Here is an 18,309-nt window from a genome sequence, read left to right on the forward strand (position 1 = left end):
TAAACCTCTAACCTTTCCCATGATTCACAACACTTTTAATAGTTATTCATAATTTGTGTTGAGAGGTCATATTTCTTGGAAAATGTCATCTTTATGTGGTTATTTCATGTCTACAAGCAAAAATAATACGGTTTGACAATTAGAGTGTGTGCAGTGGTGGGAAGTGTGTTAATAGTCCTGACAGCTTGTAGCCATATCTAATAAGCAACATCATTAACACAACGGCTCACTCAAAAAGGCAATCATCTAAAGGAAACGCCCATTGATTAAATAAAGAAAACTTGTTCAGAGAAGAGTAAAGGAAAAGTGACAGAGCCCATAATAAAACACGTTTACATTGGACTGGCTTTTCAGAGATGACGCAACTCTGACGCTTCGACCGGTATTTAGCAAGATCTTCTTGAGTAACTCCTCAATACTAGATGGCCACTTCTTTGATATTACACCTTTAAATTAATGTATAATCAACAGATCCGAAAAGAAAGTGATTTTTTGATGATACATATAATAATTGCAAGAAAATAGTTAGTGGTAACAAATGCTACACAAAATGTGCTTTTTACGATACTACTAAATGTATTTGAGGGGATTCTTAAGCCACATTTAAATAATGCAAATATTTCAAATAAACAAACACTGTGATACCATAGAAATTGAAAAGCGTTATACAATGTATTGCTTATTTCTGTGTTAAGGTACTAAGCAATTATTAACATTAGATAATTCATCTCTAATTGATCAGACTCTTTACAAATGACTTCAGTTCTTTTTTTCCTTTTTTTATTTCATTTATTAACATTTACTTGCTAAATAAACAATAATTCATACAATTAACCCTTAATAAAATTACCCTGTTAATAATTAATCGGGTTAATTGATCCTCTCAAATGTCAGTATCAGTACTTACTGTAAAGACTGATCTGCTCCAAATGAAATGCAATCAAGTGGAGGTCACTAGAGACACCAACGAGATGCTTTGTCTCCGTCCATAAATACACTCACCGTGAAAAGCAGCCTATAAAGTATCCTCCAGGCAGCTATGGAATGGAACTTGGTCCTTCTGGCCAGAGAACAGCCCTTCCTTCTAATCTTGCCCACTCTGAAAGTCGGCATGTTTGTTGAGTTATTCTTCAGCTTTGGTTTTGTCACACTCACACTCTCGCTCCACTTTAACTCATGTCTCCTTCTTCTTAAGTCAACAATCAAGCATTTTCAAAATCATTGATGTAAGGCCCATTACTGTATCTTTTTAAAGCTTAGGGCTTTCTGACAGGATCTAAAAATCGATCACTAGCAGGTTTTTTGGACATGGACGCTAGACTGAAACTGCTGCTGCCCACTGAAATCTGCATATCAATTGCTGGCTCGCATGACCCCGCTGCAATTTCCAGAGAGCATAACAAAGTGCTCAGACAGTTCGTAAACACTACCAGTAGCCTCACCTTTCAATAACATCAACACAATGGAAACGTTTCTGGATGGCCTGTGAACACTAAGACTGACATTACCACACATACTGAAAAGAGAACTACACTATCACAGAGGAGAAGGAAAAAGACAATGATTTTATTAGATTTTTTAAAAATAGATCTGCTTTTCAAACAGTCTCAAAATAGTCTGAAATCATCCAGCCTGAACTCTCCTCAGTTCTTTGCTCTGGGCTACCACACAGCTCTCAGGCAAAGATCCTATTCTTAGAAGTATTAATGTTAAAACATATTTAAGTAAACAGAATTACATCTGATGTCTGGTTCTGCGCAGCAGACAAAATAAACCAGTCTGAGATCAGAGATGCCTCTCAGAGCGTTGTTTATTTTTTAAATACAGATCTTGTAACAGTAAAGCTGGCTAGGATCTGAACAACACATTAAACATGCACCAAATACACACTTGCCAGTCAGACCTTTAGATCATAGGGTATTCTGTTAGTTTGTAAACAAACAATTGCAAGCAATTTATTTATATAAAGTTTATATTATTCCTTATATGCACATCCCTTACTCTGATAAAGGAGAAAAGCATTGTAATCCAGATAACTTTATACACTATAAAAATGATTTTGAGATTACTGGAGTGTGTTGCACAAGAAAATATTATTTCAGTGTTTCTACTTCAGAATTCCACGCTTGATTCATTGTTATTTTCCATTTCTTTATAATATTTACTACTGATATTTATTATCTGATATTTAATAATATTTTATTTCTGTGTGAAAATTATTCAAAAAGTAAATCAAGTTCAATAATTTTTCAGTAAATGACAAAAATATATTTTAATGCAACAAGTCATTTGTTCAGACATTACTAGTCATACAGTGTGTTTGTACAAGATTTCATCATTTAGTGGGTACAGGTCTTTATCTTGTAACATATCTGGGGCTTGTTAGGCAAGGCAATGCTAGACATGACAAGTCAAATTTATCAGTAACACGTACACACTGGTAATTCAGTTTCGCTTTCCCCTGCAACACAAAAAAGATTAATGTCTTGCTCATTTAGAAGATAAAATTTGCTCTTCTGACCTTTTACTTCCAGTGCAATTGCTTTAGAATATCAAGGAATAGCAAGACATAGTCGTCTCTACCCTGCTCTGTTTCCACAGTCAATTTTCCGACTACTCTCTTCCCTCCTAAAAGTGCAAAGTGGGATACGTTATGAGACAATACAGCATGGACTGATTATTTATATGTCGGTATCTGTACGTAACATTTACTGGTACAGAGCATTTTGAGTGATGCTGAAACAATTTTGACTGAAAATATGTATTGCTGTATTGTATAGCTCTATTGTAACAGCACGGTAAACACAATAAATATTACATAAGTAATGGTTGAACAATTATAGAAAGGTTTTAAAGTGTAGTCTTCTTTAACATTATGCAATCTGAAACAAGTTTGCAGCAGAAGTCGCATAGATAAAAAAAAGTAAAATATGTCATTAAGTAAAGGCTTAAACTGCATGCAATAAATGCGAATGATAAAAATGTAATTAATATCATATCTATATACAATATCATCAAAATGTCAATGCCATAATTCAATATTCATTATAATTTTTATTTTATTTTTGTCTGTGAAGTACTTCATATTTTACTGACTTTTAAGATACTGCCAATACATCAAAAAAGTTTGTTTTAGCATCATCGTAAATGTAAGTGAAGAACCACACTTTGCGTAAAATACACAAGAGATTACATTGGACAATACAATTATCTTTGGGGGGGGTGAATAATCTTGGATTGGGACCAACGACTTGCAGAATTTATATTGCTTTGCATATTCAAGGACTTTGTATTGTTTAAGAAGCATAATTTGACCATTTTTATTCACACATAGCACTTACTGTCTGTTAATGAACCCTGCTTAAAAGATCCTTAAAGGCTAGTTCTGCACCAAAGCATGTTTACAGCTGCAAAACATACTATTAGATTCATTAAACCAACATCACCCAAAGCAACGTGCACAAAAAAAAAAAGAGTCCATTTAACAAAAGAAAATCCTACGACTACAATCACTGAGAACTGGCACTTTAATAGCTGAATGAAACCATAACAAAGAACAAACAGTGGCGACTTCTCTAAGGTCACTGGAGAGGGATTATTGGTCTTGTACGTCTGCCAAGAGAAGGATTATGCTCATTTGGCATATTCTGTGGGCACTGTGTTAAACTAATGCAAACTCCCCTCTTCAACAAGTCACCAACAACAAACAGCGAGTAACTCTTGCAGCACTTCAATTCTGACATACTGGCTATATTGTGTTAATTCCTGGAAACTCAGACTAACTAGATCTTGCATAGAGTGCTGCCCATACAACATCATAAAATAAAAACGTATGGGAAGCCAAGAGGATGTGAAGTCCCTGGAGAAAGCACTGGCCATTGCTCAAAGGAAAATGTCCTGTCACGCTGTAGCAGAGCTTTGACAGGCTGTGATTCATCCCTTAGGATACAGCAATTGTGCCATGTAGCCATCTTCTTTTTAAAGCCCGATAAATAAAGACACTCACACATAAATCGACGTGGATAGCCAGGCAATCCAAACAGCACTTGCAGTTATATGCTCTAGTGCACATTTTAATCTATTCTTCTTCATCATCAACCACTTTCAAGCAAGTTTTAATATTGAAACCCAATCTGTCAAAATAATGTGCCCGATTACAGCGAAAACAAGAAAGTGATGTTAACTCAATGTTAATTAAGCAATGTCAATTCCTCTGATATCAACACCAATGCAATTAACAATTGGTCAAAACTGATTAGGAGTCAATCCCCCCCTTGAATAAATATAAGAGCTTTAGGTAGCATGTAAACCGATCCTTCTGCACCATTCTGGCAGGCCATGCAGGCAGCAATATCCTCCAGCAGTCGGGCCAGCTTGTTCTGGAGCAGCCGATGTAGAGTAAGAAGAGCTGAGTTAAAGAAGATATCCTTGCCTTCCTTGACACAGTCTGGGCAGAACCAGCACATGGCAAGGAAGGAACAGAGAACCTCGACCGGCGAGTCCTCACAGAGGCAGAGCTCAATGAGCGAGGTGAGGTAGATGCATGGCTTGGCATCCCGTTTGGTCTGCTCTGCCATTGGAGTGAACCTCGTCCCATGGGCAGTGATCTTAGTGTTAGTTGTTTTTCTTCTACGGATCCTTTCCCAATCTCTGGCTGTGTACAGAACTGTTAAATAAGCCCAGATTATTAGTCAGCTCACAGCCATATGCTGACTGACTGGCTTAGTCATTCCCCATTCCCATCCCCCTAGTTCAATGGTAAACACTGAGGGTCTGGTATAGTTAGAAATTATGTGGTAGCTCCCAAACTGGCTTTTGAGAACACTTTGGCTGCAAAAACGTATACACACAGCCACGCAAAGATGTATTTTGGGAATGATCAAGACTTTCCAACTTCAAGCATATCTTGTCAAATTCTTCTGCTAATGAAATAAACTTAAAAGCTGAGCTAGTTGACAGCTTGATATTAAAAGACCCTTCCCAGATACTACAGCCCGTTTGCCCATAAATAAGGTTAATTTCTTGATCTGTCTCTTTATGGCAGATGAAGACACAGTACCAGAATTTAGGAAACAGGTGCAACTGAAAGAATTGGGGGTGGGGGGTAACTGTTTTTAAGTGGATTGTTTCCGTCCTGGATGCCATTAAAGAGTCCATACAGAGTTTCAGACTAAAATACACTATATAGTTACAACTACAATGTTTTAAACTAGTGCTGTCAAGTGATTAACTACGATCAATTGCATCCAAAATATAAGTTTTTGTTTGCATAATATGTGTGTTCTGTGTATATTTAGTATGTATATATAAATACACACACACACACACCGTATATATTTTTTAAATATTTAATTTATTTACATGTCAATATTTATATTCATATAATTTATACTATAAATAAATATATTTAATATGTAAAAAATATTTTTCTGAAATATATACATGCATGTGTGTGTACTGTATTATAAATATATACAGTACACACACATGTAAACAAAAACTTTTATTTTGGTTTCGATTAATCACGATTAATCATTTGCCAGCACTATTTTAAACAGTAGGTACATTAACAGGTGCTCACTGTGCACCCACAGAGACTTCAAAACTAGGTTTACATGTCAGGGACTACATCTTTGTGCTGAAGGACAGCACTGAATGCATTTAATTACACACACGCATACACACATACACACACAAAATGTTTTAATAAAACAATTTACTGTATTGTACTGTAAGATGGATTTACATATTCCTAAGATTTACAGTGGAGGAATTTTGGAGGTTATGAAATGGAATGTCATTTTCCAGAAGTATAACACTCAAAACTCAATAGATCAAAAAGATGGAGAAGTTTGGAAAGTGGAAGCAAACACCTGGTCACACTTTATTTTAGGGTCCAATTTTCGCTATTAACAAACCATTAACTATGACTTTTGACTGAATAAACTCCTAATTTGCTGATTATTAATAGTAAGTAAGGTAGTAATATGTGCTTTATAAGTACGAATAAACAGCCAATTTGTTAATAGGCTTGCTAATAAGCAACTAGTTAATAATGAAAATTGGTCCCTATACTGAAATGTTACCAAACCTCCAATGGAGGTACTGATCTAGGGCCTGTGACAGCAGCCATATCACGATAAAATCAATTTACAGAAACTTAATACAAGTAATTACAAAGTGAGGAAAGAAATGTGTTTCCTATGGACTCTGATAACAGTTCACACAGCTCTCTTCACAGCTCTCAGCAATTCATAAAGGTGCAAACAGACCCAGATACAGGAGTATTATAAACTGCTATGTGCATAGGGACTCACAGTTGTTCATCTGCAAACAATAAAAATGATCCCTCCCCTCGTCTAATCCACCTCCTCAGAAGATCAATTATAGAATGATAACTGAAGTTTCTTACAGCCACAAGCAAAAAAGCTTTGCAAAAGAGGAGACTGCATTAACAAACTCAGTAAGACAGCTTACAATGTGTAATATATAAAAATCGCAACATTACATGCAGAACTGTCTTCCACTAGAGCAAAAATTCAAAAACATTTTATAACCATCTTTAAACATACATTTTTTAGTGTTATTTATTCTGGTGTGGGAAGGCAATAAGCAATGAGCAGTGCAGCTCATCAACATGAGCCTTTAATTAATACATTTGCACATCAGGAGCAGGCTTGCAACATTAAGAAAAATAAATCTTTATAGATTAAGGGGCCATTTGAATGACAACGTTTTCAGCCAAAAACGGGAAACTTTTTATTTATTTTTCCCCAAAGTAAAAGTTTTGACAACGCCAACGTTTTTGTTTCTGTGTAAACACCCAATACGGGTATCTCTGAAAACTGTGAGGTCATGCGCATGAGTAGTATGTGTTAGGTTTGTAGACATGAGCAGTATGTGGTGATTTTAAAGGCAGGTGTGTACAAACATACACAACAATGGCGGAGTACATGATACTGTTGTTGCAAGGGAAAAACTTTGTTTGGTTTTCGACTACATCATTGTCATGATAACATAGCATGAAATACCTCTTGTTTAATGTGTTCAGCTTAAGAAACAAGCAGAGATTAAAATATCTTCATGGGACAATCAAACAACCCAACCTTTTTATGAAAATATAAACAAACACATGGGACTTCGGAAACCAGGATTCCGCATACAACTTTGTACTTAACTTTTGTACTGTAAAGAAAACAGCAAAAAACATCAGTACACCTGCCTGTAACGAAAAGTGTCTAGTTAGCTAGTTAGCTAATAGAGAAATACAAGGTGATACGATTTTCTGTGAAAAAAAAAAAAAGGAAGGTTGTGAAATTCAGGGGCTTTGTGGGGGGGGGGGGGGGGGTTGATGTGTGATAGATTTAATAATCAATTTAATATAATAAAAAAAAATATTTTTAATAAGTTAATAACTAAGGTAAATTAACTGAGAAGTCTGCACTAGTTATATTAACAGCTCCAACACAATGACAACAGAGTAACGTGTAAAGTAACCAGTAAACACTTGTTTCAGGACTTCTTGTTACACATGTAAAGAGTGGAATTGATTTTTACTCTAAGAATTAAGGGTTTTGAGTATGACCATAATAGAATGTAATAAATGTAATAATATAAAAAAAACTCTATTAAACTATTAAAAGAATGTCAAAAATGTGGCCCTGGTCTGACATGGGGCGGGGGGGATTGGGGGGGGTGGGGGGCTAAATGAGATGAATGGATGAACTGAAGTGATTCAAGGAGAACCCATGTGCAGTGTTAAAGCATTGTCTGTACACATAGCCTTCAGCATAAATACAATCTCTTGTTCTGGTGACAGTAATAAGCAAGCAGTGTGAAGGCCAAAGATCCATGAAGAGGCTAATTACTAAGTGATAACGAACACTGGCAGACAAGCTCTGACAATGCAGCTGCTGCTCAAGATGTACATACATGCACACATTTGTTTTGGTATCTCCTTAAGGTATTTTTTTCATGTGCTTCTACTGTTTTATATTATGCTCATATGTTTCATAATAGTTTTATCCTATAACACTCACAGAAAACTTTTAGATATTAAAACATTATTTAACATGTTTATTGATCCGTTTTCATTGAGGGGATATCTGTGAGTTTCTCACGATGCAAGCGAAACAATAAGCCATCAGAATTTGTGGAATTGAAGAATTAGATAAAAACAGATTTGGATTATTCTTTACCTTGCTGTGCTGAACTGTACGATGTTTGCGGTATGGATTCTGAAAACCATCATCTATAGCCAAGCCTAAGTTTTCTGCCACACAGGACACATCTGAGGAGAAAGAAATTGTAGGCAATATGTCACATACACAAGTAAAGATGCTAATAGTAAAACTGTATGCAGCACTCTATTGAAACTGTAGAGATTTGGTAATTCATTAAGTAATGTACCACATACCAATTCACCAGTTCCAAAGTTTGAACTGGCAGAAATAGGGTGATCATATGCGCCTTTCATACGGGAGACGTCCCAGCCAGGATTTTAATATTGCCTAAAATATCCAGGTTTTGGCTATTTGCACGTGTAGGTTAATAGTTGTGTAACATTCATGAGAGCTATAAAGAGCAGAGCAGATGGCTCCTTATGCTTTCGAATCGCTTTCACATTTTTATTTCTTTCGTTTGACTTGAGGAATTGTGGCGCACTTTGTTTTTTGGGGGGTCAATTGAACGAACGAACAAACATGTGCGTATATTTGCATCGCTTTGATCGTTCCCTCTAGATCTCACCTTCGCACACGCAGCCCCACGATTGGTCGATTATATACAATACCTGCATGTTATTGGTCAAACTGCTCTGGATGTTTTAGGCATTATTAAAAATCCTGGCTGGGACGTGTACCGTATGAATGGCGCATATGGTCACCCTGCAGAAAGTGAACTACAGTATGTGGAGTAACACACACAAAAAAAAGAAGAAAAAAAAAGAAACACACGCACACAAAAATTGCAATGTTTAACCAAAAAGCAGAACCTGGGCCAAAACATGAAATTCTCTCTAAATGTTACGAGACGAATAATATATGGGATCTCTATGCAGGTCCCCTTTGCTAATGTCAAGTGTGTATTTTTTTTTGGTGAAAATCAAGCAAAGCATATTTTTTCAGTAATAATTATATAGTGCTCTTCTCACTTCAGTGCAGTTACCCAAAATCTTTATCTAATGACATCAACATATCTGGCACTACAGCGCCTCCACAGACAAACAGAAGTTCCTGCAGTGTGAAACAGTGTAATGTTTGTTTTATATAGTGTGTGTGAGTATATATATATATATATATATATATATATATATATATATATATATACACACACACACTAAAAATGTCTTGGTGTGATGTAAAAAGCTTCATTTTCAGCAGTCATTACTTTAGATTACTCTGAACTGTTACATATTCATTTAAAATAATTTTAAAGGTATAACTTTAGTACCTGATGGGTTTCTTTTTATTGACACAACTGAAATGGTTATACTGCTTAATGAAGCGCTGAAAATTTCCACATTGGCTGCTTAAGTATTCAGTACCCTAGAATTTCTTGAAAGTTATGTTTGCTTTTTGTATTTGACCAAAAATAAACTAATTATTCTAGCAAAAAACTGTTGTTCTTCAGAGAAAATAGGCCTATTCCATGCACTACTCCCTTGAAAGAAGAAAGCAAATCTGATCTAACCAGGACAGATCAGGAAAGTGAATGGCCCAGATCCACAACAACAGGAGGTGCAATGCAGAAAAAGACCCCTCAATAGTGCTCAACCGGCAGCTTAAGTGAACTGCACACACTAAACATATCTGACATTGGTACTGAGAAAAAGGTCATACAGACCAATAACACCAAATGACTTCATATTTTGTTAATACAGCACATGATGATCAAAATACAAACAAAAATGCCAAAACGCTTGCCGGTGCCTTGTCTAAGACAAAGTGAATAAGTACAAATATTCTTATTGCTGAACTTTTGATTATTTCTGTTCTAAATTTAACTGTGGAGAACATAATCTTCAACCAAAAATGGTCTCTGCTTTTCAAGGGGTAATTTATTTAACTTTTGAACATCTTGATGCCTCAAATTCTTGGTTTTGATGGTTGATGGTTTTGCAAGCTGTTGCTTTACCATGGCTGCACCCTGTGTTGCTAAATGAAGTCAAAGGGTGGTTTCAATGACATGAACAGAGGCCTGCTGCAAACAACAGGAAAACCATTGTACAGTATGTCTCTCTTTTGTGTGGAAACACACATATTATAGAAAATATAGAAGTCATGTGTTTTGATGTATCTAATGAAAGCCCTGATTATAAAAGATTATGAATTATTACTCACACTACAATGAAGATGCACTTAAGCATATGCAGTGTGCCGGTGTGGCCTAAGCGAAAGTGACACACAAGATTTTAAGTTTACGTTTTTTTTAATAGGGGTGAATTTCAAGTTAAAGGGTTAGTTCACCCAAAAATAAAAAAATAGGCTTTGTTTTACTCACCCCACAGGCATCCTAGGTGTATATGATTTTCATCTTTCAGACGAATCCAGTAATAGTTATTAAAAACTGTCTTTGTTATTTCAAGCTCTATCATTGCAGTCAGCAGGTGTTGCATTGTTTCAATCCAAAATTAAATAAAAAGCGCCCATCCATTTAAAAAATGGCTCTTGGCTTATATCGAAATCCTCCGTCATTCTTCTTCACAACATGGTAGCGGGGGGTGAACAAAGGCCTCCTGTTGTGAATCAATGTGTTTTTGTTAGAAAAATATCGATATTCAAAACGCGGAAACTCAGCGGAGAGAGAACGGTCACTAATCTAAAGTATAAAACAAGGATTTGTAAAGAAGAATTTCGGAGGATTTCGATATAAGCCAAGAGCTTGCTTAAACTTGCTTCTTTTCATCCTGTAAACAAACGTTGGTTTTCTTGAGACTCACCAGCGCATGCGCAGGGCCGACCTCATATGTCTTCCACCCCGGAACTGCTTCTGTGTACAACTGTTCGCGCAAGCTAGATTTAAAGTAATTATTACATTTTGAATATGAATATTTTTCTAACAAAAACACAACGATTCGCTATAGGAGGCCTTTGTTCACCCCCTGGAGCCATGTAACTCACTTTATTTTAAATGGATGGGCGCTTTTTATTTAATTTCTTTTGGACTGAAGCAATGCAACACCCAACGACTGCAATGATAGAGCTTGAAAGATCAAAGACAATTTTTTATATAATTTCGACTGGATTCGACTGAAAGAAAAAAGTCATATACACCTAGGATGCCTCGGGGGTGAGTAAAACACAGCTTAATTTTCATTTTTGGGTGTACTAACCCTTTAAGTATAATCCATAGGTAACTAACTGAATCCTAAGTAACTAATCATGTTTGTGTGTTGAAAATTACAGAGAGAAACTACACCTTTGTAACAAACTGGCTGTTATTAAGCCTCTTATTTAAAAAAAAAAACACAACTAGACCCCAAAGAACTAGTTAATTACAGACCGATCTCGAAATCTTCCTTTTCTGTCCAAGATACTAGTTATTATCCTCACAATTATATTCCTTCTTAGAGAAAAATGGTATATGTGAGGATTTCTTTTCAGGATTTAGACTGTATCATAGTACTTTGACTGCTCTCCTTAGATTTACAAATGATCTGCTCTTATCACCTGATCGTGGGTGTATCTCTCTATTAGTTTTATTGGATCCTAGTGCTGCGTTCGACACTATTGACCATAACATTTTCTTGAATAGACTAGAAAACTTTTCCTATTTAGCGCCCAAACTCTGGAATAACCTACTTAACATTGTTCGGGAGGCAGACTCACTCTGTCAGTTTAAATCCAGATTAAAGACCCATCTCTTAAACCTGGCTTACACATATCACACGAACACATTTCTAATATTCAAATCCGTTAACGGATTTCTAGGCTACATTAAATAGGAAAACTGGAATCAGGAATACTTCCAATAAAACACAATGTACTTGCTACATCGTTAGAAGATTGGCATCTACGCTAATATTAGTCTGTTTCTCTCTTATTCTGAGGTCACCGTAGCCACCAGATCCAGTCTTGGTTCCTTGCTGCTGTCGCCTCTGGCTTGCTTAGTTGGGGACACTTAATATCCAGTGATTTTGTCGACTTGATTGGATGATGACATCACTGGATTCAATGATGAACTGCTTTTTTGCATTATTGACATACTATTTTCCTATTTAATGCTGTTCAGTAAATCACACATGATGTAGCAGTTGTGTGATTTGGGTTGCAGTTGCACATCATCAATTTCACTAAAGATCTTACATTTTTAGAGCTGAAACAACGAATCGATTTAATCGATTAAAATCGATTATTAAAATAGTTGTCAACTAATTTAGTCATCGATTCGTTGCTAAATAACTTTTATTTGCCGTAAGCGGCTCATTTCGTGCATATTTCAAATCTGCGGTGACCAAAGTGTGGCAGTAATGAGCCACCGGAGGTTTTACTCAGCCAGTACAGCAGGAGAAGTAGCGAATAGGCAATAGCTGGCCTCGTTTTATGTCACGTGCTTCCCGAACAGCGTCTATACAGCATTCAGCAGGATGTGGGATTACTTTACTTTGAGCATTCAAAAAAGAAGAGTAACCTGTAAACTCTGCACTACTGAACTGTTTAAGGGGACGTTCACATATCGCGTCTTTTGCGCGCTCAAGTTCGTTATTTCCAACACCGCACCGCATCGAGTTAAAACATTTCAACTTTTCAGAATGCAGCAAGCGCACCGCGGGTCATGTGACAAGAACTAACCAATCAGCTTCATCCTTTCCCGTAACAACGCTAAAAGCTCAGTCAAGATGAAAGGAACAGCTGATCATAGTTGTATATGGATTTCCATTTTGAAATAAATTTAGTAGCAGAGCTACTGCAAGCGATTTTTTACCAGTTCAAAATTCAGTCGTGCAGCCTAATTATGACTGAATGAGAGAGGTAAATGTTTAAAGATATTTGAAATGCACTATTCACTGCTCTTTTTCACACAGCAGGTTTTTTGTGTGTGTCCAATTTTTTTTCTGGACAACCTTCTGATGGATTTTACTTTAAATTGTGAGTTCCATTCAGGTTTCATGCCATTGGCACTTTTTTCGAAGGATTGTTTACAATTTCACAGCAAAAGCTATAAAGCTGTTTTCCAGTAAATAATAAAATACAATGCACTGCAATTTTATTCTGTTTTATCCTTATTCTTTGTGAAAATATGTTCTGAAAGATTCCTTAATAAGCTTTGTTCGGGATGTTAAACTACTTTAGGAGCTCTAAGGACTGCCATGGTGAAAACATTTGATATCTCCTTGTGAAATTTGCTAGAGTATGGGTCAGTGTTTTGATTGCAGAAGAGTTCGACAAAGGATTACTAACACAATAAAACAACTCCAGGTATATTTTTAATGAGGATATGACAATGCAAAATGGTTCAAATCTCTTAAAAATCTATGCTGAAGGATAAAGACCATTTATTAATAATTTACTTGGGGAAAAACTAAAATATAAGCACATAAACAGATTAATCGATTAATTGTAAAAGATAATCGACAGATTAACCGATTATCAAAATAATCGTTAGTTGCAGCCCTATACATTTTGCACACTGGTTTATAGCCAAGTGCACACTGCAAGATCACTGAAGATTGTTCAATTTAAAGTTTTATGGAAAAAGGTGTCCCCAGCTAGTTGCAGACAATATGGCAGAAATCAACTTGTTTTAAATCTGACTAGTCTTATGGGGTAAATTCTCTGAACTGCCCCTCTTGTTTTCTTACTTTTCTTGGAATGGAATGAAAATAAAATGAGGCTGTGTGGGACAGACAGATCCTTGATCATGTCATTTTCACAGCTAACAACTTTCAATACTGTTTATTATGGTGTTTTGTCTACTGAAGGGTATTTAGCTGTGGCTTAAATTCATTAATATAGTGAGAGTTGAGAAAAGTAAACGTATTCCATTGTGTACAGAGGTAGTTTGATTGAAGGACGACAGCATTTTAAAATGTGGTTCCTAGAAACAAATAAAATAGCGCCTGAACTGACTTGGTCAAACAGGTTTGTTACTGTAGTTGCATAACTGCCCAGAAATGCTAAATGACTAAAACAAAGGTCTTCATTTTTAGCTTTTGCTGTAGATTTTTGTAGCAAGTAACTTGCAATTCCGTGTTACTCACAGTGCATGATTTATCCATCATGTCTTTCTAAGTAAGACATTTTGCTTGATTTTGTATAATCAATGATACAGAGTCAGCAGGTACTACTGAAGTAATCGATTCGGATTTAGACATGAACCAATAATAAGGAATTAAAGATATATAGCTGTATATTCATACATACTGTAATGCTGCAATACATTACCTTAGACCCACTTTTTATTAAGTGTCTTCAACTATTTATTTGTACGTAATTCTGTTACATTGTAGTTACAATCAAAGTACCTGCACATAATTACAAAATGTTTTCACACTATTGACCATAATCTTGCAATAATTTTCCAAAACATACACATTGCATCAAATGTTTAAAATGTACGTGCTAAGGAGTTAGCACTTAAGATTAACTTAATTAGTTAAGACACCTAATATAAAGTGGAACCCAAAACTTTAAACAGATATTATATACAAATAAATAAATCGCTCTTACAAAAGTAACCACTGAGTAACCACTGCTCTGCACATGAAACCATGATACTCACTGCTCATGAAACATTTTCCATAATTTAGAACGAATAATCACTGATAATACAATAGAATTAAATGTAACAACAAATGTGCTGTGATGTTCATTCTGTCAGGCACCTACCATGCAAGGACAAAAGCAGCCAGGGTTCAAAACCAGCACGCAACACCGTTCCTGCTCACAGTATACAGACTGCTTTCTGTTGATCACTTTTATAAATGACTGAGATAGTACAGAAACTCTGAGGAAGTCAGGGGGAGGAAATTTGGGGAGGAAGTTTACAAGTGAGGTGTGACAAGTGTCAAATGTTTTTAACAGTGAGTTTTGAATGCATAACAAGTAAAGAAAAAGTTGTCAAAGATGAAGTGTATTTAGGCCATGTTCAATTTAAAAAAACAACTGCTCCATTAAATTGGAAACTTGTATTTTTAGAAACAGATTTCATCTAATGTTCAACATTGCAGCCATGCAGAGATGCCAGATTTCTCAGAAATTTAAATGATATTAAAATTATTAACTTTTCAGCAAGTTGGTTTAAGTGCCTTATTGTGGACCTTATTGTTAACAGATTCTGAACAGTCAGAATCTGTTAGTAACAGCATCTCAACAGACTTTGTTTCAATTATCATGTTGAAAAGAAGTATAACCAGGGTTCCCACACCTTGATTAACTTCAAATTCAAGGACCTTTCAAGGACTTTCCAGGTCCAATCCCTCAAATTCAAGTACTTAATGTGTTATCTTGTAAGACACATTGTTACAGTTTTCATGTGTCAAACACAACTATGCAAAAACAGCTTCTTCTTTTTTTTTTTTGCATAAATTTTTGGCCATATGACAGAGCTCTGATATTCTATTTGTTGTATTTCTGTTTTGCATAAAACTTGAGAATATTCGGTACAATCTTATAATAAAATTATCTGATATTAACTTTTGCGTGGATTTTATTGAAAAGAGCTTAAGCTCATGTAACCAGAAGTTACAGGGTTTACATTATCTTAACAAGCAAAGCAATTCAACATTAATTTCCAGGTGTGTCTGTGAAACATAGAGGTACCATCCTATTAAGTCTTGTGCACGCATGAACGTCATGTAGGGTGACCGTATTTTGGTCTTCCAAAAGGAGGACAGTGGGTGTGAGCGGGGCGGGGCTCTGTTGTGTGGTTGGTTGGTGGTTAAAGTAGTGCCCAAAATAGTGCAATGACCATATCCTAAATATCAACACTGAAAATATGTCATTTCCATACCTAAAATATATATTTTACAGTCACTATTATGCTTATTGATCATAAACTCAGCTAAAAAGCTTCCTACCAGTGGCCTTCCTTCACAAAACTTTACATCTAGCACAGTTTTATCATTGGCAGAATGCAAAATGTTTCAATACAAGCATTTTAGTCTAATTGAATTAAACAACATTTCAAACCTTTAAGCCGTGGGAAAAATCAACCCATTAACAGTTTAAAAGTAGCCATAGGAGAAAAAAACAAGCAGAGCTGTAGGAGTCAGATTTGACTGATCGTGGGTTGAGGAGAGAGAGATGGCAGATTCAGAAGAGATTTAAATACTCTACGTATTGATAGCGGCTCCCTGATAAGTGAAATATTAGAATGTTAGCAGGGAGCGGGTGGGATTGGACACAAAAATCATGGGAGCGGCCAATAATGGTGAGAAATTCAGTGGGAGCGGGATTAAGAAAACAGTCCCTCACAGCATTCTTATACAAAAATGCACCGGTGACTGTAGAAAGTAAAAGCAGAATTTCCAAAATTTGGGGCAATTCCCAAAAAAAATTTGGTCCAAAAAGAGGATATGTCCGGGAAAAAGACACTCTAACGTCATGACAACATACAACACAAAGTACCTCACACGCGAAACACTAATGTAAACTAATATAAAACAAGCAAGCTTCTATGCATAGGTTAGTGCAGTTAGTGAAGATAGTGAATGCACTACCTAGTTGATCTTTGACACAAAACTTGAGCTCCATACAGACATCAAAATTTTTTCTGGAATAACATGCACCTCTGAATCGCTCATGTGTAACTATGTGTCTTGTACCTGTTGAGGACTTGGCCCTTTGGTGGTTTTGGAGGTTAACCCTGTGCAGAGACTGTGTGTTTGCAGTATCTGTACTGTGCTGACTGGAGGGTGGATGATGTTTCACAGTCAGTTGCAGACTCTGATCGTTGAATAAAGTCTGTATCAGAGCCAGGTCCAGAGAAGACACCTCACAACCATTTAAAACCATGATCTCATCACCGGGCCTCAGACCTATCAGTTATACAAAACAACAGGAGTGAAAGAAACCAAGGTTATAACACCCTTCTAAAGGCAATATGTGAAAACATAAAAAAGATATTTTGGTCTTTGTTCAAATATCAAAAAGGTGTTTCTAGCATCTCCAAATAAATGCAATCTTTAAAGGCAATAACTGCACGAGCAAAAGTACCTTTGCTGAAAGCCAGCCCATCAGGGAGAACCTCTGTAACAACGATACGGCTGTTTTCCAGCTTGTCTACATATCCTGTAACAGCAAAGCCTTGAGGACAAGAAAAAAATCATAACACATCATAAAGTGCCATCAGTCCCCACTTAAATCTCCGCTTTGCAATGATATGCTTACCAAAGTCTTCAGTTACACTAGGTCTAGACATGTGCAGAGTGTAGACATTTAGCTGGCTGACCTCCAAATCGTCATATGACTAGAGTGAGAAAGAAGTGTAGATAAGTGCACAATCATGCAGTTCAACAACTCTGCTTTTTATAAACTGGGCTGTGATCCAGCTGCTGCACATCAAGCTTAGCCATTATCAATATCTTACCATGTCCTGCAGGAGCTCATCAGCTGATGGGGTGGATACCTCCATCCTGTCTCCTACACATCTTCTCAGCCTTAAAAAGTGTAGGCTAGGATCCAGGCCCATGAGCTAAGAGAAGAAAATCTATTTTAAGATGCAGCTCTTTCCACATACAAAAAAATAAACTAAAAAAATGAAGAGCGTCAAGACATAAAAGAATAACAGCTTTATTGTACTGTATGACTTCAGAAGAGTTGGATAACAGTGTTGAAATGCATGTTAATGCATTTTAACTACTTCGGTCTTCCACAAAAGAAGGGGATTTTGGTGTGGAACAACTTAAGGGTTAGTAAATGGTGAAATAAATTATTAATTATTTTTGCTGGCAATTTTTGTAATCCTTTCCAGCTACATCCATGGAGATATGAGATTTGCCTTTTTCTTTTTCATGATTTTTATTATTTTCTACCGTTCAAAAGTTTGAGACCAGTAGTAAAAGCATCAAAAATCTAAATTTTGATAAAAAATAGCAGTGAATATTTTAAATTGTAACAAAAATTATATATAAAGCTACTTGTGTTCACTGGTGCTAAAAATAAAAAAAATGTTTCTTGAGCACCAGCATTTGAGAATGATTTCTAAAGAATTGTAAAAACTGATGAAATGTTAAAATAAAAATTGAAAATAGCTATTTTAAATTGTAATAATATTTAATTACATTTACTATTTTCTGTGTTTTTTTATAATCAAATAGATTTTGTGAAATGAATTTTTGTGGGGAAAGAAATAGCACAGCTGTTATGC

The 18,309-nt window shown here is 35.9% G+C and overlaps 1 protein-coding gene across 3 annotated transcripts in view; it reads right to left on the reverse strand.

The window, feature by feature from the left end:
* Nucleotides 1-18,309, reverse strand: part of tiam2a (TIAM Rac1 associated GEF 2a) — an 80,725-nt gene that overhangs the window by 13,707 nt on the left and 48,709 nt on the right. For all 3 annotated transcript variants that reach the window (XM_059520841.1, XM_059520843.1, XM_059520842.1), the window contains 5 exons: nucleotides 17,530-17,634; nucleotides 17,331-17,409; nucleotides 17,157-17,246; nucleotides 16,766-16,978; nucleotides 8,199-8,290 (listed from right to left, as the gene is read on the reverse strand). In XM_059520841.1, the coding sequence (XP_059376824.1) occupies nucleotides 8,199-8,290; nucleotides 16,766-16,978; nucleotides 17,157-17,246; nucleotides 17,331-17,409; nucleotides 17,530-17,634 (579 nt within the window). The remainder of the gene's footprint in view (nucleotides 1-8,198; nucleotides 8,291-16,765; nucleotides 16,979-17,156; nucleotides 17,247-17,330; nucleotides 17,410-17,529; nucleotides 17,635-18,309) is intronic.

Source organism: Carassius carassius, chromosome 32 (assembly GCF_963082965.1).
Source record: "Carassius carassius chromosome 32, fCarCar2.1, whole genome shotgun sequence".
Classification (NCBI taxonomy): Eukaryota; Metazoa; Chordata; class Actinopteri; order Cypriniformes; family Cyprinidae; genus Carassius; species Carassius carassius.